The following is a 23,318-nucleotide window of genomic DNA, read 5'->3' as shown; positions in this document are numbered from 1 at the left end:
AAATAAATAAATAAATAAATAAATAAATAAAAAGAAACAGCCCCAGCCCACTGCTTCATTGCAGACGATCTCTCCTCAGCTGTCCTTCCTGCTACCCCCTTGAAGTGTATTCAATAAACTTGTACCTTTGTTCTGCCTCAGGTGAACTCTTTTTTTGTTTTGTTTGTTTGTTTGTTTGTTTGTTTGCCTCAGGTGAATTCTTGATCATGGCCCTTTCCACCAGCTTCCACCTAATCATTCGTTCCGCATTTGGGGGCCCCCATCCGATTGACAACAGACACCATGATGTGCTTTTTCAAAGTACAGCCTTCCAATGAAGCACAAACATGCTTATTAACAGACCCAAATTTACTTTTAGTTTCTCTGTAATAAGAAAGCCAAAGTAAATAAAACCTAGATTTAATCATTAACGTTCCAGTATTTTATCTCATTTGGAAATAATCTAGATACTCAAGAAATTTAACTTAGCAAAACTTGTTTCAGTTTACAAAAAGATTTGGGGAGACTAATTGTAGGTACACACACCATAATATAGAACTGTTGTGAAAAATTGCATCTACAGGCTCTTATCTCAAATTTATATCTAAATTTATATATAAATCAAATTTATATCTAAGTCATTTGCTCTGTTACAAAGAAAACCACAGGCCCAAAATGGTACCACGTGGGGTAAGGCTTCAAGTCAGTAGACTGAGGCTTAAAACCTAATCTAATTGCCCCAGAAATGTAGTCTTAATGAATCAGTCAGGAATTTTCTGATGGGGACCAAGGAATCACCACCTAGGCCCTCTCCATCCCCCAAAGGAAGCTGAAGTGATCTGCATGTCAAGACCTCCTGTTCCTGCCTGGAACTATCCTTTTCTTTTGCTAATAACTTTCTTGCCCACCCCCCCACCCCCACCATTTCTATAAAAACCCTCCATTTTGAACAACTCCTCGGAGCTCCCCACTACTTGCTAGATGGGCTGCTGCCTGATAAAGCTAGTTAGATCTTCAAATTTATTTGGTTGAACTTTGTTTTTTAACAGCTCCCAACAATTATGTATAGATTAGCCGCGAAAGGGTGTCTGGGTGGCTGAGTAGAATTAAGCGTCCGATTCTTGGTTTCAGCTCTGGTCATGATCTCATGGTTCATGGGATGAGCCCCTAATCAGGCTCTATGCCGACAGCTGTGGAGCCTGCTTGGGTTTCTCTCTCTCCCTCTCTCTCTCTGCCCCACCCCCACTCATGCTCTCTCCCTCTCAAAATAAATTAATAAACAGAAAAAAGAAAAAGATTAACCACAAAAACTATGAGACATGAGGAGAACTCATTCATTCTCCCAAGCTATTATGCTTTTGTTTACAAATCCTCTAAGTGATAACAAGTACTTATTTAGCTAGTAAACTCAAGTAGGACAAAAGTTTTATATTTAATATTGATAACTCTAAAAGACATGTCTATTTTAATAGACCAACAACCTTGGGTTAGCTTTAATACCAAATATTTCCTCAGATCACGTGAAGGAAAACGTTTGGGTTAGTTTCTATCTTTTTGAGAGTTCTAGAATGTCCAATCCTTACGAATGCTTGCCTTCACACCAACCAAATGCAGCTCTTTTACAAATTAATTTTAGCACTACCATCCAGAGGTAGGAAAATATGTCACATTCATAACATACACACAAAACACACAGATGTAAAAACCTTAGAGTTACTAGTATTGCTGACGAAGAGCTTTAAGATTTGTATCTGTGTCTGGAATTAAGGAAGCCTGCTAGAGTCTGGGCACAAGTGCCCTTAGAGTAGTTTGTATTCTCAAAAAGGCCTCTCTTCTTTTTTCTTTTCTCCCCTTAGTCTCAGGTACCTGATTGTGGGCTATGCTTAAATTTCAAAGACATGATAAGATGTGTACAACTTTAAGGAACACAGAAAGAATGGAAGGTCTGCCAAGGACTTTTGTTTCCTTAGGCCAATAATTTATAGGCTTTTTGAAATAGACAGGAACAGCTTTGGGATTGGTAAAGGAACAGGTGAATTTTGAATTGCCTCTAGAGCTGACTTGTATTTTGCAAAAGATCTGTCAGATAAGGACGGCTGTTTTCAATTCCTTAAAAAATTTGGATTGCAACTTAAATGATAGTAGGGGTTGATCCATGCATCCAACTACATTATCCCCAATTTGCTTTTCTCCCTCTTGGTTTATAGTTTGAATTTTAAATATTTCTGGCAGGAGTGCCTGGGTGGCTCAGTTGGTTAAGCATCCAACTTCAGCTCAGGTCATGATCTCGCGTATTGTGAGTTCCAGCTCTGTGTCAGGCTCTGTGCTGACAGCTCGGAGCCTGGAGACTGCTTCCGATTCTGTGTCTCCCTTGCTCTCTGCTCCTCCCCACACCCCATGCTCTCTTGCTAACTCTCTCTCTCTCAAAAATAAATAAACATGAAGTATTTCTGGCAGTATTGAATAACCCCCCTTGGATAAAAGATGGTCCTCAAAGAGGGGGCAATGGATATTACCTTCCCCAAAGCTAGAGTCAGTCTCAAGGACAGCTAAAAGAAAGAACCAACAACCCCAAATTCCAGACAGGCAGAAAGCCAAGACCAGTTAAACAAAACAAGACAAGCAGAAAGGCAATGGTTACCCCTGGGAGAGAAAGGATCTATAAACAACAGGTTTGGATTTGGAAAGGAAGGGGCAACGTGGAATTGTATTTTTCTCTCTCAGCTGGGCACTACAGACAGATTCAGAAGAGCTGATTCTGGTAAGAATGTTTACCCTTTGCTGACTTCTGCCAGTCTTCCTAGGAGGCCCTTTGCAATGATGACAATAAAAATCATGGCTAATATTTACTGAGCATTTCTTATGTTTCTTATAGAGCCTGCTTTTAGGCAACAGGCTTGAGCTATGGAAACTTGAACAAGGCAAAAGGGCCCCCAGCGAACACGGAGCTGGATGCAAACAGGCTCGTTAAGCTTTAAGCCCTAACTATCTACTTAAAATTGGGCACAGTTCCTAACACTGCCAAAAAGGGGGAAATTCCACACGTCCCCACACTCCATCACTCTGCTCTATAACTATAGCCCCACCACCACCACCACCACCACCTCATGGCAGACAGTCCCTCTTTTGGGATCTCGCCCCTGCTCCCTTGCTGTGTATTCAATAAACTTCTACCTCCTTTGTTCTTCCCTGGGTAAATTCCTTCCTGGCCCATGCTAGCTGCCCCCACCTGAGATGCCCCACATTTCTGTTGCAATGCTGCAACTTAATGTAAATTAATCCTCAAAATCACTTTGATTGTTTTAGGGAGAACTATCTGTATTCCCACTTTGCAGATAAGGGTACTAAGGCTAAGAGGTTAAATAACTCAACCAAGTTAGGAAATGGAGCTGCTAGGATCATGAACCCAAGTCTACCCGCTGCTGGATCTAGACTGTCTGGACTGTTGCCCCACATTGTCCTCAAGGATTGTCAAGTGAGGGGCACCTGGGTGGCTCAGTCGGTTAAGGGTCTGACTTCAGCTCAGGTCATGATCTCATGGTTCGTAAGTTCAAGCCCCGCATCGGGCTCTGTGCTGACAGCTCAGGGCCTGGGGCCTATTTCAGATTCTGTGTCTCCATCGCTCTCTGCCCCTCCCCTGCTCATGCTCTGTCTATCAAAAATAAACATTAAAAAAAAAAAATGATTGTCAAGCGAGAAGGTGAGAAGGTCAGGCCAGAATTAGAAAGAAGGATGGTCAAGAGTTTCAGACATGAGGTAACTTTCAAAACTCAGTTTGGTTTTTTGAGAAGAGTCATTCGAGAAAGTCTTCCAAATGACTTTATTTCTATAATTTGGGGGTCAGGCATTATGCTCCAGGCATCAAGGTTTTATTTGGCCTGATGAAATCAGTGTGAGAACATTATGTTATGCCTCACGATTCAGAATCCAGGCACCTTGATGCACTGATACTTTTCAAACTTTAAATCATATTTTAAAAATAAATTTTTTAGGGGCTGGGTGACTCAGTTGGTTAAGTGTCTGACTTCAGCTCAGGTCATGATCTCACAGTTCGTGAGTTCAAGCCCCACATCAGGCTCTGTGCTGACAGCTCAGAGCCTGGAGCCTGCTTCAGGCTTTGTGTCTCCCTCTCTCTCTGCCCCTCCCATACTTGCACTCTGCCTCTCTCTCTCTCTCCCTCTCTCTCTTAAAAATAAATTTAAAAAAACTTTTAATAAATTTTACAAAAAGTATTCAATGTTTTTCTCCAAGTTGATATTAAATAATGAAGCACTTCCTTTCACTAACAGAGACAGAAAAAAAATCAATACAGAACTCTGGTGACCTGCTCACCTTTATTTCCTTATTCCTCAATGAACTGAGAACATCTACCTGTCTTCTGCTGGGGCTCCTGCGTCAGCATTTTATAAGCGAATGGGAAGTGTGAGAGGAGCCCAGTTGGACTAAATCAGATTGCTGAGGGAAGAAAAAGAAAAGGCACTTTTCCAACTCCCAAGAGCAGGACCCAGACCGCTCATTCTGCTAAGAGTTAAAGCAGCAAAACATAAAAACACGTCAACACTGGAGAACGTGGCCATGGCTTTGAGGCGCTGCGTTCCGGCAGCAAAGCCGGCCCTTCGCCATACCATGTCACGGTACCATCCGATACACGGGGTCACCAACGTTCAAGCTGCCGACTTTCTCCACTGAGTAATAGACCCCAAAAAGTGGGGACGACTTGTAGATCTGCTTCTCAGAAGGATCACACAGGCGGTAGCTGAAAGAAGCAAAAATTCACCGTCAGGCACAAAAGGGAAATAGGAATCTAAGTGCTCTCAACAGAATTCGGGTTTTTATCTTCAGGTGACCTATAAATAAACAGCAAGCCTTTTCTGCTCCTTGGACAGAGAAGTCTGGGGGCAATTAGTCAAACCACACATAATCCTGGTTTTTCAAGAAGCATCCTCAGAGTCTAACCAATTTTTCCCTGGCTTCAGCTTGAGGCCAAAAAGAAAAAACTTGTATGTATAACTCAAAATAAGTAGTACATTAAAAAATAAATAAACGGGGTGGCTGGGTGGCTCAATCGGTTAAGCGTCCGACTTCAGCTCAGGTCATGATCTCACAGTTCGTAGGTTCGAGCCCCACATTGGGCTCTGTGCTGACAGCTTGGAGCCTGGAGCCTGCTTCCAATTCTGCGTCTCCCTCTCTCTCTCTGCCCCTTCCCCACTCACTCTCTTTCTCTCTCAAAAACAAATAAACATTAAAAAAATTTTTAATAAAAAAAAATGGCATGGGGCTTGACTATTGGCAAAGTTTTTTTTTTAAAGCCCTATCTAAAGAAAACTAACTGAATCTCAAAAATCAAAAACAAAACAACTGTATATTTGAATAATAGACCCCAAAGAGTGGGAGTCTATCATTAACCTCTTCTTCTAACTTAAACCCATTGAAAACAAATAATAAAACAGACCAAAGGGAAACAAAATAGAATACACCTCCCCAAAAACTGTTAACTTAGTTTTAAAAACACGTTCTGCATTTATAACTAAAGTCAACCCAAATTCCTTAAATATCAAAACAAAACACCCTTCCATAAGAGAAGTTCCTCAATAAACAAACTGACAACTCATTGTGTTCCAGTATTTCTAATAGTTCATTATACAACTTCAATTAGTCTCACATTCCTTGATGTTGAGTCTAATAAACAAAAATAATTACAGTATTTGAGGTCTTAATTTAGAAATACATATTGAATGTTATTAAAAATTGATGTGAGAGGGGCACCCGGGTGGCTCAGTCGGTGAAGCGTCTGACTCTGGCTTCTGCTCAGGTCACGATCTCACGGTTTTGTGAGTTCAAACCCCACGTCAGGCTCTGGGCTGGCAGCTTGGAACCTGCTTGGCATTCTCTCTCTCCCTCTCTCTTTACCCCTCCCCTGCTGGCTGTCTCTCTCTCAAAATAAATATATAAACTTGATAGCGGCTCAGGTCATGATCTCACGGTTTGTGAGATTGAGCCCCGAATCGGGCTGTGTCCTGACAGTGAGGAGCCTGCTTGGGATTCTCTCTCCCCCTCTCTCTTTCTGCCCTTCCCCTGCTTGTGCGCTCTATCAAAATAAATAAATAAACTTAAAAAAAAATTGCCAAAAGTACTAGAAGATTACTCCATAAAAAAAGACGAGGCACGGGGCGCCTGGGTGGCTCGGTCGGTTAAGCGTCTCAGGTCATGATCTCACGGTCTGTGAGTTCGAGCCCCGTGTCGGGCTCTGTGCTAACAGCTCAGAGCCTAGAGCCTGTTTCAGATTCTGTCTCCCTCTCTCTCTGCCCCTCCCCTGTTCACACTCTGTCTCTCTCTGTCTCAAAAATAAATAAACGTTAAAAAAAAAAAAAAGAGGAGGCAACTTCCACTAACAGACACATACCAAACAGAAGGTGGAGTGAAAGGTGCTCACACAGGGCACCTACACCCACAGGTAATTCTAGGACGGGGATAATATTAAAAGTACATTGGACACATTGCTGTTTACCTCTTCAGGGTTTCCAGTGGCTCCTTCCTGTCTATCACTCCGGTATCTGGGTCTACAGTGGTCAAAATGCACCTGTCATTCAAAAACCAAGAGCTAGGTAGAGCCACAAGCCAATGAACGTGCCACACCCCAGAGGTTGACTCTTGAGAGAACACTTACCTGGGGCAAGCCAAAACCTTTTTCATCTCTACGCTGCCAATGAGGAGCTCATCCCAGGTATCCTAAGAGGAAAGGATAGGTCATCTTGTGATTTCATTAGTCTTCAAAGCAGTTTATTCTTTGGCTGCTACCAACTATGAAACAAGAAGAAGGCAGCGAGCAAGACACCAAGAAACATGTCCCAAAGGGACGCAAGGGAACACAGCACATCGGTGAGTCCAGGATCCAGCTCCTCACTCCCGGTCTCAGAAACCGGACTCTATCAGTACGGCAAGAACAGACCTAATTTGGGGGGCAGTTGGCCATGAGAATCATAAGCGAACTAGAAGGGCAACTTATTGATATATAATGAGAAACGTATAACTTGCAAGACAATCCCACTTTGTCCTTAATAGCTAAGCTACAGTGGAAGCCAAGTTAAAATCTGATGGTTCTTTGGGGGCACCTGGGTGGCTCAGTTGGTTAAGTATCCGACTTCGGCTCAGGCCATGATCTCACGGTTTGTGAGTTCGAGCCCACATCGGGCTCTGTGCTGACAGCTCAGAGCTTGGAGCCCGTTTCAGATTCTGTGTCTCCCTCTCTCTCTGCCCCTCCCCTCTCTGCCCCTCTGCCCCCCTCTCTCTCTCTCTCAAAAATAAATAAACATTAAACATTTAAAAAAATCTGATGGTTCTTTGACAAGTGGGACATCACCCAAGGGAAGTCAGTTTTGAGATTCACACATTCAACACTTCCACATCCACGGAGAGGCAGCCTGCCCTGGGGGCGGGGAGTGTGGGCAGAGTCCACAGTCACGGGCCCTGCCTTGCTTCCCCGCTCTTGAACAGTGGGTAGTGCCGACATCTGCCTCGAGGCTTTAGTAAATCCTCACAACTTTAAAGAAGGAACTATTATGATCCCCATTTTGCACAAAGAAACACGGACCTGCAGAGATTGCAAAATGTTCTCTAGGCTTGAAAACTTCAGATTCTGAGGGCAGGGCTTCTAACCACCCAGCTTGTGAATCAATCTCTGTCTCTATCCACCCGTCTACACACACACATATGTACATGTATATACACACAGATGGAGATCATACAGATGACATTATATATACATAGATATACATACTCATACACACACACACACACACACACACACACACACAGCACACACGTATAACGAGGGCATGTTATAGGACTCTCTTGCTAACAGGAGCCATCTGTTATTGCATCACATGCGATAAGAATGTCCCTTGAGAACTTGTTTCCTGCTCTCAACCCAAGTGAGGTTTGGAAGCCATAGGTCCAAGGGATTTGGTGAGAAGTCAGTCTCCAGGTAAGGAAATGAGGCATCATTTCGTCTCATCTGGTCCTTTACTCCCCCTCAGGGGACATGAGCGTTTCTGCTGGAGGCAGGGCAGAGCAGTGGGGAGGGACTAACACGCAATGTTTCCTCTTCCACCCGATAACCAGGTTCCAGTCATGCTCTGGCGCTCTTGCAGGGGTGCATTAACCGCCCAGGCCTAGCGGGGTGACTTAGCAAACACAGGAAAGGCACTCCAGTACCTAATGGGGTCTTTCCACCTCACAAATCTCCTACAGGATACGAGCACAGCTGACGTAAAGCGGTCTCTGTGGATGCCCTGGGTTCCCACCCACCATTTATGAAAGCAGTGCTGTGAGGAAATAGAGTCTGTGTTCCCGGGGCGCCTGGGTGGCTCAGTCGGTTAAGCGGCCGACTTCGGCTCAGGTCATGATCTCGCGGTCCGTGAGTTCGAGCCCCGCGTTGGGCTCTGTGCTGACAGCTCAGAGCCTGGAGCCTGTTTCAGATTCTGTGTCTCCCTCTCTCTGACCCTCCCCTGTTCATGCTGTCTCTCCCTGTCTCAAAAATAAATAAAACGTTAAAAAAAAATTAAAAAAAATAAAGTCTGTGTTCCAAACCAGCAGTCGACGGATGAACTACACAGCCCTCGTAAAAGGCAAGGATCACCAGGTAACAAACAGAATCTCTGTACCCTATTATGTGCCCCATGCGAACAGCAAAACTGCAAGACAATCAGAACAGGTGGCTCACCTGGCAGAATGTGACCCCTACCCCCCCTTACCTCCCCCACTCCCCCCACCTTCCACCACCACCCCCCACCAGGAGCGTGACCAGTAATATGGCCTCTGCACAGGTAAGTGATGGGCGCGGTGCTACCCTGGCCTGGGGGCAGCCCAAAAGGATGGATTTGGCCACACTTGGCCACACGAGGGTGCTGCGGCCCAAAGAATGTGAGCCCATGGGTTCCCAGAGGGTTGCTCGCCCTCAAGTACCTCCCCTCCAATGCCTTCGTACAAGGGATGGTGAATTTCGTATTTTAAGCCACAGATCTGTGGAAACTCTACCTCACGACTATGATATGAGGCAGGAAAGTCTGAACAGTTCAGCTGGGGTTCCTAGCTTAATAAAACAGATTCAATCTTGCTCTTTCACTCTTAGAGAACTGCAGGACCCAGTTTAGAATAACATACTGTCTGCATTCACAGAAGTTGTCTGAGGCTCCCCAGTTCTAATCACCTATGAAAATATTAATGACTTTATATAATAACATCACTCTCATCCTAATCTGATCATGGCTGGCATTTTGGGTGCAAAGGGTTACTTACAGTAAAAAAAACACTAAGCAAGTTTAAATGTAATTAGTAACTCACTTCTTAGATGAAAATAATAAGACCCCCTTATTAAAATTAGTGTGAATTGAGAATGCATAAAGTTAGGGGTGCCTGGGTGGCTCAGTCGGTTAAGTGTGCAACTTTGTCTCAGGTTATGATCTAATGGTTTGTGAGTTTGAGCCCTGTGTCGGGCTTTGTGCTGAAAGGTCAGAGCCTAGAGCCGGGAGCCTGCTTAGGATTCTGTGTGTGTGTGTGTGTGTGTGTGTGTGTGTGTGTGTGTGTGTCTCTCTCTCTCTGCCCCTCCCCCCCCCCACAGCCTCTCTTTTCTCTCTCTCTCTCTCTCTCTCTCTCTCTCTCTCTCTCTCTCTCTCAAAAATAAATAAGCATTGGGGCACCTCAGGTCATGAGCTTATAATGGTCTGTGAGTTCGAGCCCTGCAACAGACTCAGTGCTGACAGCTCAGAGCCCGGAGCCTGTTTCAGATTCTGTGTCTCTCTCTCTGCCCCTCCCCTGCTCATGCTCTGTCTCTATCTCAAAAATAAATAAAAACATTAAAAAAAATTTTTTTAATAAATAAATAAGCATTAAAAAATTTTTTTAAAAAGAAAGCCTGTGGCATTCTTCCTACACACACACACACACACACACACACACACACACACACACCACGCACGGAGTGTCCCTTTCTCTGGGCTCCCTCGAGTGTGGTTACACATCTCAGCCCTTATCTGTACCTCAACCATCCAGCTACTGAGCCCTTGATCCTGCTTCGTCCTGAGACCCCTGCAGTCAGACACAGTGACTTCATTTCTGTAATTTCAGCATCTATCTTAGAGACGAGCACCCAGTAAACCCTCAATAAACGTCTGTTGCAAGCATGAGTGTTCCAGAATCTAGGCCAATGTGTAAACTTGCAGGGAACAAGTTTCCTTAGCTGAAGTAAAACTCCACCTCACAGCCAAACTTCCTTCACCGACTAACACAAGATGCCATACACTAGGAATTAGCAATTTACATGAGATGCGACTTTTCACTTAGCAGATTTAGTAAGGATTACAGGCACCGATGCTGGCAGGGGCATAAGAAAAAAGGCGCTCTTCTGCTCAGCTTGTGGGAACATAAGTTGGTATGATCGGTATGCTTCTGCAAAGCAATTTGGCAATATATACGGAAAGTCTTGAAAGTTCTGACTTAAGGGCGCCCGGGTGGCTCAGTCAGTTAAGTGTCCAACTTCAACTGAGGTCACGATCTCATGGTCCGTGAGTTCCAACCCTTTGTCGGGCTCTGTGCTGACAGCTCGGAGCCTGGAGCCTGCTTCGGACTTTGTGTCTCCCTCTGTCTGTTCCTCCCCTACTTGCTCTCTCTCAAAAATAAACATTAAACGGTATTTTTAACAAATAAATAATAAAATTCTGAGTCAGCCTTTCTTAAGAATCAGTTGAGAAATGTAGACAAAGACTGTTTTACAAAGCTGCTTATTAATTACGTAAGGGGAAATGGAAAACCACCTACAGGCTCAATCACAAAGAAATGGCTAAGTGAGTCATTGCAGAGTTCAAAGATACACTAATACAGAACCACAGAGGAAGTGGTTCTTTTTTTTTTTTTAATTTTTTTTAATGTTTATTTATTTTTGAGAGAGAGAGAGAGAGAGAGAGAGACAGAGTGCAAGCAGGGGAGGGGCAGAGAGAGAGGGAGACACAGGATCCGAAGCAGGCTCCAGGCTCCGAGCTGTCAGCACAGAGCCCGAGGCAGGGCCTGAACCCACAAACTGTGAGATCATGACCTGGGCTTACGTCAGACACTTAATCGACTGAGTCACCCAGGCGTCCCCAGAGTAAGCCACACTTAAGAGATTACCTTTGTGCCAAAAAAAAAAAAAAAAAAAAAAAAAAATTTAACTTTATCTGAAAAAGATTCTTGAATTGAATCATTGAAAACCTTTCCCCATCTCTGCAGCCCGGGTTCCAGATTCTCTCCGAGGCTTTCTCGTGTATGCTGCAGAACACTGGGTGGAGACGCAGCGCGTTTTATCCTGAAAGTGTAAGTCTCCTCCTGTTACACGCTGGCTGGTGTATGTTCCTACAGAATCAAAGGAGACACACTCCTGTAAACCTCCATGCATAATAAATGTGCCAGGAGGAATTCGTTGTTTGGGGAAATCCAGGCAGAAGGGCGGGACGGAAGCCTCAGCCTTTCTGCCAAGCTAGCTTCCATTCCCTGGAGGCCGCCGAACGGAAGCAACGGCAGCCACAAGCTACGAAAGTGGAGAGGGGAGGGGCGCCTGGGTGGCGCAGTCGGTTAAGCGTCCCACTTCAGCCAGGTCACGATCCCGCGGTCCGTGAGTTCGAGCCCCGCGTCAGGCTCTGGGCTGATGGCTCGGAGCCTGGAGCCTGTTTCCGATTCTGTGTCTCCCTCTCTCTCTGCCCCTCCCCCGTTCATGCTCTGTCTCTCTCTGTCCCAAAAATAAATAAAAAACGTTGAAGAAAAAAAAAATTAAAAAAAAAAAGTGGAGAGGGGAGACCCTGAATCCTGGCTGTTTGTGCATCTCTGAGGTGCATGCACTGGGTTGGATACTCTTCGGGGCTGATGCGGCTGAACCTGTCCCAGGCTCCTCTCAGGGAGGTGAGAACCACGAGGTTTCCAGTGCCTCGTGGACGTGAGAGACCCCAGTCTCCCCTCAGGCTCAGCTCCTGACGGATGCTAAGGGGCCCCACACCCACCAATAGCAGAGTTGGGGAGAAGCAGCCACCGGTTCCATTCCCAAAGGCAGCAGCCTGGGGGCTTTGAACTGCTCTTCAGCACCCACGGCCCACACTGAGACTCACAATCCTCCAGCAGACGAGAGAGGGGGATGAGTGGGGGGGGGGGAGTCCCCCAGATGACTCCTACCTCCAGTATTCTTCCATCATCACTACCTCAGCATCTGTATTTGTGGGCTATTCTCTAGGGTAGCTTTTAGAGCAAATGGCCACTCTTCGAGGATACAGAGAAAGAGGAACCCCCGTGCACTGTTGGAGGGAACGCAAACTGGTGCAGACACTGTGGAAAGCAGTGTGGAGGTTCCTTAAAAAATTAAAACTAGAAGGGGTGCGTGGGTGGTTCAGTCGGTTGAGCGTCCAACTTCGGCTAGGGTCAAGATCTCGAGGTTTGTGGGTTCGAGCCCCGCGTCAGGCTCTGTGCTGACAGCTCGGAGCCTGGAGCCTGCTTTGGATTCTGTGTCTCCCTCTCTCTCTGCCCCTCCCCTGCTCACTCTCTCTCTCTCTTTTTCTCTCAAAAAATAAACATGGGGCGCCCGGGTGGCTCAGTCGGTTGAATGTCTGACTTCGGCTCAGGTCACGATCTCATGGTTTGTGAGTTGGAGCCCCGCGTCGGGCTCTGTGCTGACAGCTTGGGGCCTGGAACCTGCTTCGGATTCTGTGTCTCCCTCTTTCTCTGCTCCTCCCCTGCTCACACTCTTGTCTCTCTCTCAAAAAAAATAAAGATTAAAAAAATAAATAAATAAGCATTTTTTTAAATTTTAATTAAAGTAATAATAAAAAAATTAAAAATAGAATTACCATATGATCCAATAATTCCAATACTGGGTATTTACCCAGAGAATATGAAAACACTGATTCAAAAAGATACATGCACCCCTATGTTCATCACGGCATTATTTACAGTAGCCAAGATCCGGAAGCAGCCCAAGCGTCCATCAATACATGAATGGTCACAAAAGAGGTAGTATACGTTTACAATGGAATATTACTCAGCCACAAAAAAGATCTTGCCATTTACCACAACATGGACGGACCTAGAGCTAAGTGAGATAAGTCAGACAGAGAAAGACAAATACATACGATTTCACCCATGTGCAATATAAAAAAAAAAAATAGGGACTCCTCAGTGGCTCAGTCAATGAAGCATCTGACTTCAGCTCATGTCATGATCTCACGGTTCGGGAGGGGATGGGTGAAAGAAGTAAAGGGGATTAAGAGATACAAACTTCCGGTTACAAAATAATTCAGCCACAGAAATGAACAGTACAACGTAGGGAATACAGTTAAAACTACAGAAATAATGTTGCACTGTGACTACCCTGATCGTGGTGAGCACTAAAACGCAGAATTGCTGGACCACGATTTTGTGCACCTGAAACCAACGTAACCCTGTACGGTAAGTAGACTTCCATTTTAAGATAAGTACCTTACCTGTGATGCATAAATGTGTTATGTCTGTGGGATCATACCTGCTCAAAGGGAATACCCACGTACTTTTGTCATTGAAGGCTTTTATTTCCTTCGTGATCTGAAAAGTTAACATATCTACAGGCACAGGTAAAATATATTAAACATGATTCGGTAGCTAGATCCCCGCCCCTAATTCAGTTCAACAGTTTAAAGGTTTGCTCATTCAGGACCAGGGATGAGTAAGAAAAAGACAGTGAAGGAGATCTTGAGAAACCAACCTCATGTGATTGTTAGAAAGATTAAACGTGCTCACTTATAAAAAAAAAAAAAATGGAACGTAGAATATACAAAGGAAGTGTTTAAAACAAAAAAAGCCAAGAAAGAGGTCATATTGGAGAGGTTTGAGAGATATTTGTGATAAAGTGCCTTTACTGATCTCTCTCTCTCTCTCACACACACACACACACACACACACACACACACAGCCTAACAGAAGAAAAAGACAAAAGAAATTATACAACATTAGGGCTGCAAAGAACCTTTAAAATCCGTTAGCAAAATTTGTCAACTTTAAAATCAGAAAACAGGGGCATCTGGGTGGCCCAGTCTGTTAAGTGTCCGACTTCAGCTCAGGTCATGATCTCGCGGTTTGTGGGTTCGAGCCCCGCGTCGGGCTCTGTGCCGACAGCTCAGAGCCCGGAGCCCGCTTCGGATTCTGTGTCTCCCTCTCTCTCTGCCCCTTCCCCGCTCATGCTCTGTCTCTCTCTCTCAAAAATAAACACACGTTAAAAAAAACCTCTTAATAAAATCAGAAAGAGTGCTCAGAGAGGAGTAAGGTCAAGCTCACAGAGTGGCCCCCCCTGGTCTCCATAACCACTTGCAGCTCCTGTAATTACCTTGCTCCCAGGAAGACCCCAGGCCAGGGGCTCTGCAGCCTGGCTGCAGGCTGCAATCATCAGGGGGGCCTTAAAGGCTCCTCTGCCCAGGCCGCCCCAGGGACCCAGCATCGGGCCTGTGTAAACCCCTCCAATGTGATGTGTAGCCAGTTTGGAAACAGCTGCCCAGGAAGACCTCAACACATTCCTTCTTAGCCAACATCCGCTCATCTTCCCGGCCATGGGCTTCCCAGGGGGTGTTTCATTTGCCCGGTGGGTGCAGTGGAGGACGAAGCAGTGTGGGGCCATGCGGAATCCCACAGAGGTATTCTCATTTCGTGGTGATCGGAAAGGAGCTGAAGGCCTAGGATTTGGCTTTCCATTCTTCAGCTCCCCCTTTTCCGGACCCTAAACGTGTCTAGAGTAAACACCTCAAGTTACTGAGATGTAAACAAAAAGGCAAATGCGTAAGGAGCTCTCCTTAAGTAAAGGTACCGACTCCACTAGCAAATCCTTTAGAAACGTGGGTTACTCTGCCCCCTACCCAGGAGTCCTGTCTCCCTTTTCATCATTTTGGCTTTTGTAAATAAGGACAGGCTTGTGCAAGGGCCTTGCTTGAGGCTCCTAACAAAATGGGCAGGTCAGGAAAGCAGCCCAGACGAGGGCATGGGTCCCCTCACTTGAAAGGCAAGCAGGAATCGCCTAAGGGGGGCTGAGTGTGGCCCCTGAATCCGCACCCACATTCCTCAGGCCTTGTCTTGGTGCTTTTCATTCATTCAGAAAGAAAAATGACTGTTTGGGGCTTTCAGCTTGTTTCTAGCAAAGTCCATGAACATGAGATTTGGGCTTAACTTCTTTCTGCCAAAGAACATTATGCCACAGCACAAATCGTCACCGGCCACAGGCCAGTTAGGCGACGTGAGGCGAGTAACTCAACTTCTCCGAGTCTCAGCTTCTACAGCTCCATAAGAGAGGTGAAGGGGCACCTGGGTAGCTCAGTCGGTTAAGCGGCCGACTTCGGCTCAGGTCATGATCTCACAGTCCGTGAGTTTGAGCCCCGCGTCGGGCTCTGTGCTGACAGCTCAGAGCCTGGAGCCTGTTTCAGATTCTGTGTCTCCCTCTCTCTCTGACCCTCCCCCATTCATGCTCTGTCTCTCTCTGTCTCAAAAATAAATAAAAGTTAAAAGTTTAAAAAAAAAAAAAAGAGAGGTGAAAACACTACCTTCTTCGATGACTACCGAACATTTCTCACCCTGAACCAACGTGAAACATGACATCTCATAACTGCCGAAACTCGGAAGGAACCAAGATATCCTTCAGTAGGTGAATGGATACGTCACACTGCGGTACGTTCCGACAACAGAAAATTATTCAGCGCTAAAAAGAAATGAGCTATTAAACCATGAAAAGACACGGAGGAATCTTAAATGCGTTATCACCAAGCGAAACAAGCCAATATGAGAAATCTACATACTGTAGGATTCCAAACATGGGACATTGGAGAAAAGGCAAAACTGCAGAGACTATAAAAAGCTCAGTGGTTGCCAGAGGTGTGGGGGTGGGGCGGGGAGAAGGTGAACAGGCAGAACACAAAGGATTTTTAGGGCAGTGAAAACACTTGCAAGTTTTACAGTCTTGGGGGTGTCATTATACATTTGTCCTGACCCGCAGGATGTACCACAGCAAGAGAGAACCTTCAGGTGAACTGTGGACTTTGTGTGACCATGATGTGTCAGTGTAGGTCCATCCTTAGTAAAAAAAAAAAAAATGTATCATTCTGGTGAGCAACTTTGCTAATGAAGGAGGCTGTGCATATGTGGGGGCAGGGAGTCTATGGGAAATCTTCACAATTTCCTCTCCATTTTACTGTTAACCTGTAACTGCTCTAAAAAAAAAGTCTTGGGGTGCCTGGGTGGCTCAGTTGGTAAAGCGTCCAACTCTTGATTTCGGCTCAGACTGTGATCTCCCGGTTTGTGAGTTCCAGCCCCACGTCGGGCTCCAGGCTGGCAGTGCTGTGGGGCCTGCTCAAGATTCTCTCTGTCTCCCTCTCTCTCTCTGCCCCTCCCCCAGTAGTGCATGTGTGTGCTCTCTCTCCTTTAAAATAAATAAATATTTAAGAAATAAAAATAGGGGCGCCTGGGTGGCTCAGTCGGTTGGGTGTCCGACTTCGGCTCAGGTCATGATCTCACGGTTTGTGGGTTCAAGCCCCGAGTCAGGCTCTGTGCTGGCAGCTCGGGGCCTGGAGCCTGTTTCAGATTCTGTGTCTCCCTCTCTCTCTCTGCCCCTCCCCTGCTCACGCTCTGTCTCACTCCATCTCTCAAAAATAAATGTAATTTTAAAAAAAATTTTTTAAAGAAAGAAAAATAAAAGTGTTTTTAAAAAAATTACATTAAAATAAATAAAATAAAAATCACATTTCACACTGTTTCTTAATGTTCTTTCACACATACATACACACACACACATGCATGCACACCCCGGATATAACTTAAACAAAATTTTTGCAAAACCATTTTTTTTAAGTAGGCTTCATACCCAATGTGGGACTTGAACTCACAACCCTGAGATCAAGAGTCACATGCTCTTGGGCTGGCTCAGTAGGTTGGGCGGCCAACTTCGGCTCAGGTCATGATCTCACCATTCGTGAGTTCGAGCCCCAAGCTGGGCTCTGTGCTGACGGCTCAGAGCCTGGAACCTGCTTGGGATTCTCTCTCTCTCTCTCTCTCCTCTCTCTCTCTCTCTCTCTCTCTCTCAAAATAAATAAACTTGAAACAAACAAAAAAAACAGATACCACATGTGAACCTCCGGCATAGTGCCTGTGACTTAATACACACGTGAGGATTTTGGGTGTTGTGGTTACTGTTGTTTTGTTCCTGTTTTATATGGTGTTCTTATCATTGCTACTTCAGGAATCCCGGAAGCCAGGCAGAGGACGTTCTTATTCCAGGATGGAGACTTCTAATCTAAGCCACCAAATAAAATCCCAACTCGTCCCAAATCAGATTTGGGGGAATGAAAATGTGGGGGATGATGGTCTGCAAAAACTTTATTTTTCAGCAGCTGCCAAGGAGAGAGTAGTGAGAGCCCCCAGTCCACACAGCCAGGGAGTGATGAGGGTCAGGACCCAACCACAGCCGCCTGGCTTCAAGACCTACCACCTCTCTGGAAGCTTCTGGAAGAACAGAAGTGACAGACTGACAGTGACAGGGAACACACCAAATCTCTGGCAGGCTCTCCCCAGTTCTTCCATACTGCGGAGTGAGAAAGGATATGAACAACATATTCCGGGGAAAAAAAAAAAAAAAAGCCAAGTCTTGTTCACCAGAATAGTGAGCAAAGTTCGGGAAACACTAACTCCTGCAATGGCCAACCACACAGATAAGAAGCATTAGTCAATTGTCCTCTCTTTAAATTCCACTGCTCTGCCTTCCCAGAACCGTCACGCATTGCACTGGCCCAAGAGACGCCACCTTTGAAAATGTGCTTACTATTCGGGAGTTACGTAGAAAAAAGTACAAAGTACTTTTCGGGTCACAAAGAGTAAATGTTGCACAATGCATTCTACTATTGCTCTGGATTTTTGCAATAAATAATGGCCTGACTTTTTGCACCATGCTTAGATTTGCTATTTTTTTATTATTAGTTGCTCTATTAAATATTTATGAATATTATCATTAATATTTCATACAGTCCCACTAATTGAAAGGTTATGGTTGTACAACTGCACCAGGTAGACAGGTTAATGCATCAGGCCCTTAATTATTGGGCTTCCTAATTTCAGGAAGAATAAACTGGCAACATTAGCATCGTTTTATACCAAGGATTTTTTAAAATGTGTACCATCAGAGGACTTTTCTAGAAAAAGAAGAGTATTCTGCCTGGGGTGCCTGGGTGGCTCACTCGGTTAAGTGTCCAACTCTGGCTCAGGTCATGATCTCGTGGTCTGTGGGTTCGAGCCCTGCGTCACAGGCTCTGTGCTGACAGGTTGGAGCCTGGAGCCTGTTTCAGATTCCGTGTCTCCCTCTCTCTGCACCTCCCCTGCTTGCACTGTGTCTCTCTTTCAAATATAAATAAACATTTAAAAATAAAGAAAAAAAAGAGTATTCTGCCTTAGGTATTATGTCAGAAAGCCCATCACCATGCAGGAATAAAACAGAGAACACAAGGTCACTTAACATTTTTTTTAATTAAAAAAAATAAAACTCCACCTACTCAAATTGCCTAGGAGGATGAGATTAGGCTCACGTTAGCCTTAGGTTCACTTTGACAAGTTATAGGAGAACAAAAATTCTTAGCAAATTCCAGGAAAGCAAAAATCTTTAGCCAGGAATCTGGCCATAGGGCATCTTTTTGGGGCACCTGGGTGGCTCAGTCGACTAAGCATCCCGCTCTCGGTTTCTGCTCAGGCCATGATCTCACGGTTCATTAGTTCGAGCCCTGAGCCACACGTTGGGCTCAGTGCTGACCGAGCAGAGCCTGCTTGGGATTTTCACTCTCTGTCTCAAAATAAATAAACTTGAAAAAAAAAAAAAGTATCTTTTCTTCTTATTCCCCTGGCTCAAAATCTTACTAAAATTAGTATCTTCAGGGGCACCTGGGTGGCTCAGCCGGTTAAGCGTCCGACTTCGGCTCAGGTCATGATCTCACGGTCCGTGAGTTCGAGCCCCGCGTTGGGCTCTGTGCTGACAGCTCGGAGCCTGGAGCCTGTTTCCAATTCTGTGTCTCCCTCTCTCTCTGTCCCTCCCCTGCTTGCACTCTGTCTCTGTCTCTCAAAAATTAATAAACATTAAAAAAATTTTTTTTAAATTCATATCTTCAGTAGAGATAAATCAAGAAAAATTGTATTCCCTAAAATAAAATTCCTCAGAAAATGATGGAGCAATTATAGGATTCCTGTGACAGAATTTTTGCTTCATGTACTAATTTCTTTTTTGTTTTTTCTTTTTTTGAGAGAGAGAGAAGGCGCAGAGAAGGGGCAGAGAGGGGGACAGAGGATCCAAAGCAGGCTCCGCACAGACAGCAGAGAGCCCGATGTAGGGCTTGCACTCCCGATCCGTAAGATCGTGTCTTACTTCGGACACTTCGACTGAGCCACCCGGGCGTCCCCACGGACTAACTTCTAATCCAATTCCCGGCCACTTGCATTACCGCAGAGCATGCAGCATCGAAGGGCTCCAACCTCGTGCACATTACTAGACCACGGGGGAGAAACAGGCAGGCTAGGCCCCTCTCTCGCACCAGACCCCTTCTAGGCCCTGTACCTAACGGCTATTTTCTTTTCTGAAGGAAGCCCCCCAGATTGTATCAACTCCAAGCCCCACAAAACCTGGATTTATTCCTGGGGAGAAAAATCGAGACTCTTCCCTCAAGGTGCCGACAGCCCAAGAGCACCAAGGTCCCTTCCTGTCCTGCCTCATCTGTAGCCGCCGGCATGAGACTCCCGAGGGCTGGGGCCTCCGGTGCGGTCATGGGCCTTATCACGAATTTCATGCGGGCTCCAGGTAAGGCCCACTAATCTACAGCTTTTCAAAAAGACCCTCTGGTGATTAAGCACCGCACTGGTGTTCCAGTCTTGGGTCTCCCTTCCTTCCCGGGCACATTCTAGAGAGCTGACAGAGTAACAGCAGGCCTGGCACACTGTGCTCCCCTCAGTAACATCTGCTTGAGGGATATAAACACGAATTGCTTCCTTGTTCAAAACCATCACCTGCTTTCAATATCCACAATATAAAATGCAAACCCCTTGGCCTGGCGGGCTCCAGCCAGCTCTGGGACCAGCCTCCTCCTGCCACTTCTCTTTCGCCCCCAGAGTTCTGTGCTTCTGAAATGCCCCCGCGCACCCCTCAATGCCATGGCCTCTCGTGCTTTTAGGTCTTCAACTGGCTGCCTCTGATACCCACAACGACCCTCGCTCACCCTCGCAGGCACACAGAGCACACACAGCTATACACATACACAGCATGGCTTCCAGGTGGCTTGATCTGACCCACCCCCACACCCCCCTTCGACAGGCAGACTTGGGCAGTTCTACTTCTAAACATCCTAGGCACCGGCTAAGCATGTGCATTACAGTTCTTCTCACACCAAGCTGTCATTGCCTTGAGGCTCTTCTGCTCATATCAGGGAATTCTGAAGGGTAGGATCTGTATCTTTTCACCTCTGTATCCAGGGCTCCCAGCCACAGTGCCTGGCCCATTATAGATTATCAATTTGGGGGAAAAAAAAAACATTTTGGGGACAGCTGGATGGCTCAGTTGGTTGAGCATCTGACTTTTTTTTTTAATGTCTATTTATTTCTTTTTGAGAGAAAGGGAGAGCACAAGTGGGGGAGGGGCAGAGAGAGAAAGAGGGAGACACAGAATCTGAAGCAGGCTCCAGGCTCTGAGCTGTCAGCACAGAGCCCGACGCGGGGCTCAAACCCATGAACCGTGAGATCATGACCTGAGCTGAAGTAGGATGCTTAACCAACAGATGCCCCAGGCATCTGACTCTTGATCTCGGCTCAGGTCATGGTCTCACAGTTCATGAGTTCAAGCCCCACATAGGGCTCTGTGCTATCTGCTCAGAGCCTGGAGCCTGCTTTGGATCCTGTATGGGATTCTGCTTAGGATTCTGTCTCTCCTCTCTCTCTGCCCATCACCTGCTTGTGCCCTCTCTCTCTCTCAAAAAATAAATAAACTTTAAAAGAAAAACCTTTTAATGAATGTAAAGAGAAATTACAGGAAATAGATAACATATGACAGGATAACATCAACAAGTAGAAAACTTCTATATACACTGCTATTTTTTTTTTATTTTTTTTTTCAACGTTTATTTATTTTTGGGACAGAGAGAGGCAGAGCATGAACGGGGGAGGGGCAGAGAGACAGGGAGACACAGAATCGGAAACAGGCTCCAGGCTCTGAGCCATCAGCCCAGAGCCTGATGCGGGGCTCGAACTCCCGGACCGCGAGATCGTGACCTGGCTGAAGTCGGATGTTTAACCGACTGCGCCACCCAGGCGCCCTACACTGCTATTTTTTTAATTACCAAACAATAAAGTGCCTACGTATGAAAGAATTTATACTACACTGGATGCAAAGATTTATTCTTTTCTTTTTTTTTTCTTTTTTCTAGAGAAAGAGCACACACAAGCCAGGGAGAGAAGCAGAGGGAGACAGAGAATCTTAAGCAGGCTCCACACTCAGCATGGAGCCCATAACCCTGGGATCATGACCTGAGCTGATATCAACGGATTGAACCACCCAAGGGCCCCTCAATACAAAGGTTTATTCTAAAGGACAACACTTATCAGCAAATAGGGGCACATTTTACTCACACAAAAGGAAATGTGGCCACCCAAGGGGGCAATGAATGGAGAGCCTCTCCCCTCAGAGTCAGCTATTTGGGATTTCTAAATTGGAACCACGACTCCTACACCTCAGAAACTAGAGTTACAAGTCTGAGGTGCTAATGCCAGAACCATCCACTACATGACCAACAAGTAGGTAATACCTCCCAGCTTCAATTTCCTTATAGAAAGCAGACAATAGTACAGACCTCACAGGGTTGTCGTTGGGATCAAATGAGTAATTGATATGAAGTAATACATTAGTTCGGTGCCTGGTACCCAGAAAACACCCAATAAATGGATTTGTTGTCATTACTTCCAGGGTCCATAAAGCTTAGCCCACCCCCAATGTTTAATAGGACTGCCAACATGTCTTAGCACAGAGCAACACCCAGTTATGTATTTCCATACAGACTGCAGGACAGCTGGGCTCTGATGTGCTTGTCCCCTTAGGGCTACAAGGGGCTGTGTCTGGAGAGGGTGGAAATTTCTGCCATCAGCCATGCAGGAGAGCATGTGGGTCCTCTGGGAGAGAACTCAGGCCATGGCATACAATGTCTCCAGGGCCCTGTTCACAAGGCAGATCCTCTCGGCCTCCACTCTGGGGTCTGGGCCTTCCAGGAATCTCAAATCCTTGAGCACTCCTGGCTGTTGTCTTCATCTTCATTTCCTTTTAGTGATCTCTGAGCTATAATGATACAGTCTAGCCTCATTTCAGACTTAATGCAATGTGGAGATCTGATTGCTCACTTTGGGGCCCAGGCATGAAAGGGTGAGCAGCGCACCCCTGAGGCCAGCAAGGTGATGGTGGCAGCAATAGGGACACAACTCCACAAGGTTAAGGTAAGTCTCGGGGAAGAAGAGACCCCATGGAGGGTCTGAGTGGGCGCTGGGTAAAGGGAACAGCAGTTCCGTTAGCGTCTTGATCAGCACGTTAGAGCTTAATGCACAGAAGCTATGAGCCTCTTACCTCCTCAAAGGCATCGCAGCCTGTCACCACAATGCTGGGTCTGAACTGGTCCATTTTCAGTTTCTTCTCCAGCCTGGTATTCAGATCCACCAGGGAGGCTTCCGAGAGGAGCATGATCGGGCTGCAGTCTGGGTAGGCCACCTGAGCCAAGAACATGGCACCATCAGGCCTCACTGGCCTGTGAAATGCCTCAGCCCAACAGAAAGCTAAGCAAAGTCTGGAAGTGGTGCGTACAGGGGGCACAATGCAGAGGGACAGTGGTGTTCAATGAGGGGAGAAGACCCCGTGGTCTTGGAAACAGCCAAAGTCAGTGCCGGGCCAGTTCCTGCCGCGGAGCCTCGCAGGGGCTCCCTTCACACACACACAAAGCAACAGCCAGGGCTCAGGGCTGCGTCACCTTCCAGGACTCCCCCTGCTCCTCACTCCAGCGCCCAGCAGTGACCCCCTTCCCACAGCACTGCTGTAAAACAGGCTGCCAATCCACCACACTGTCCCCATAATTTCTTCAGGCGGCACCCATTCACTCCACGTGCATTTATTAAGCACCTGCTCTGTACCGAGCACTGTTCTAGGTGGCGAAACAGAGGTGAACAAAGCATTCAAAAAGCTTGTAGTTCAGGGAGGAAGGGGAGGGCTGCCCAAGCGGCTAGCATTTTAAACCTTCTCTCACTGCAAAATCAAAGGCTGT

At 46.1% G+C, this 23,318-nt stretch overlaps 1 protein-coding gene across 4 annotated transcripts in view; it reads right to left on the bottom strand.

Moving 5' to 3' along the window:
- Nucleotides 1-23,318, bottom strand: part of MTARC2 (mitochondrial amidoxime reducing component 2) — a 38,947-nt gene that overhangs the window by 6,000 nt on the left and 9,629 nt on the right. The window contains exons 4-8 of one of the 4 annotated variants that reach the window (XR_006591596.1): nt 22,631-22,771; nt 6,647-6,708; nt 6,488-6,559; nt 4,605-4,735; nt 4,312-4,434 (exon numbers count right to left, since the gene is read on the bottom strand). Coding sequence is in view for 3 of the 4 variants with exons in the window: in XM_023247231.2 (XP_023102999.1) it covers nt 4,609-4,735; nt 6,488-6,559; nt 6,647-6,708; nt 22,631-22,771 (402 nt within the window). In the remaining variant the exon portion in view is untranslated. The remainder of the gene's footprint in view (nt 1-4,311; nt 4,435-4,604; nt 4,736-6,487; nt 6,560-6,646; nt 6,709-22,630; nt 22,772-23,318) is intronic. The other 3 variants (XM_023247231.2, XM_023247232.2, XM_023247233.2) reach the window with 3 other exon arrangements.

Source organism: Felis catus, chromosome F1 (assembly GCF_018350175.1).
Source record: "Felis catus isolate Fca126 chromosome F1, F.catus_Fca126_mat1.0, whole genome shotgun sequence".
Lineage (NCBI taxonomy): Eukaryota > Metazoa > Chordata > Mammalia > Carnivora > Felidae > Felis > Felis catus.
This window is presented reverse-complemented; position numbering and strand designations above follow the sequence as displayed.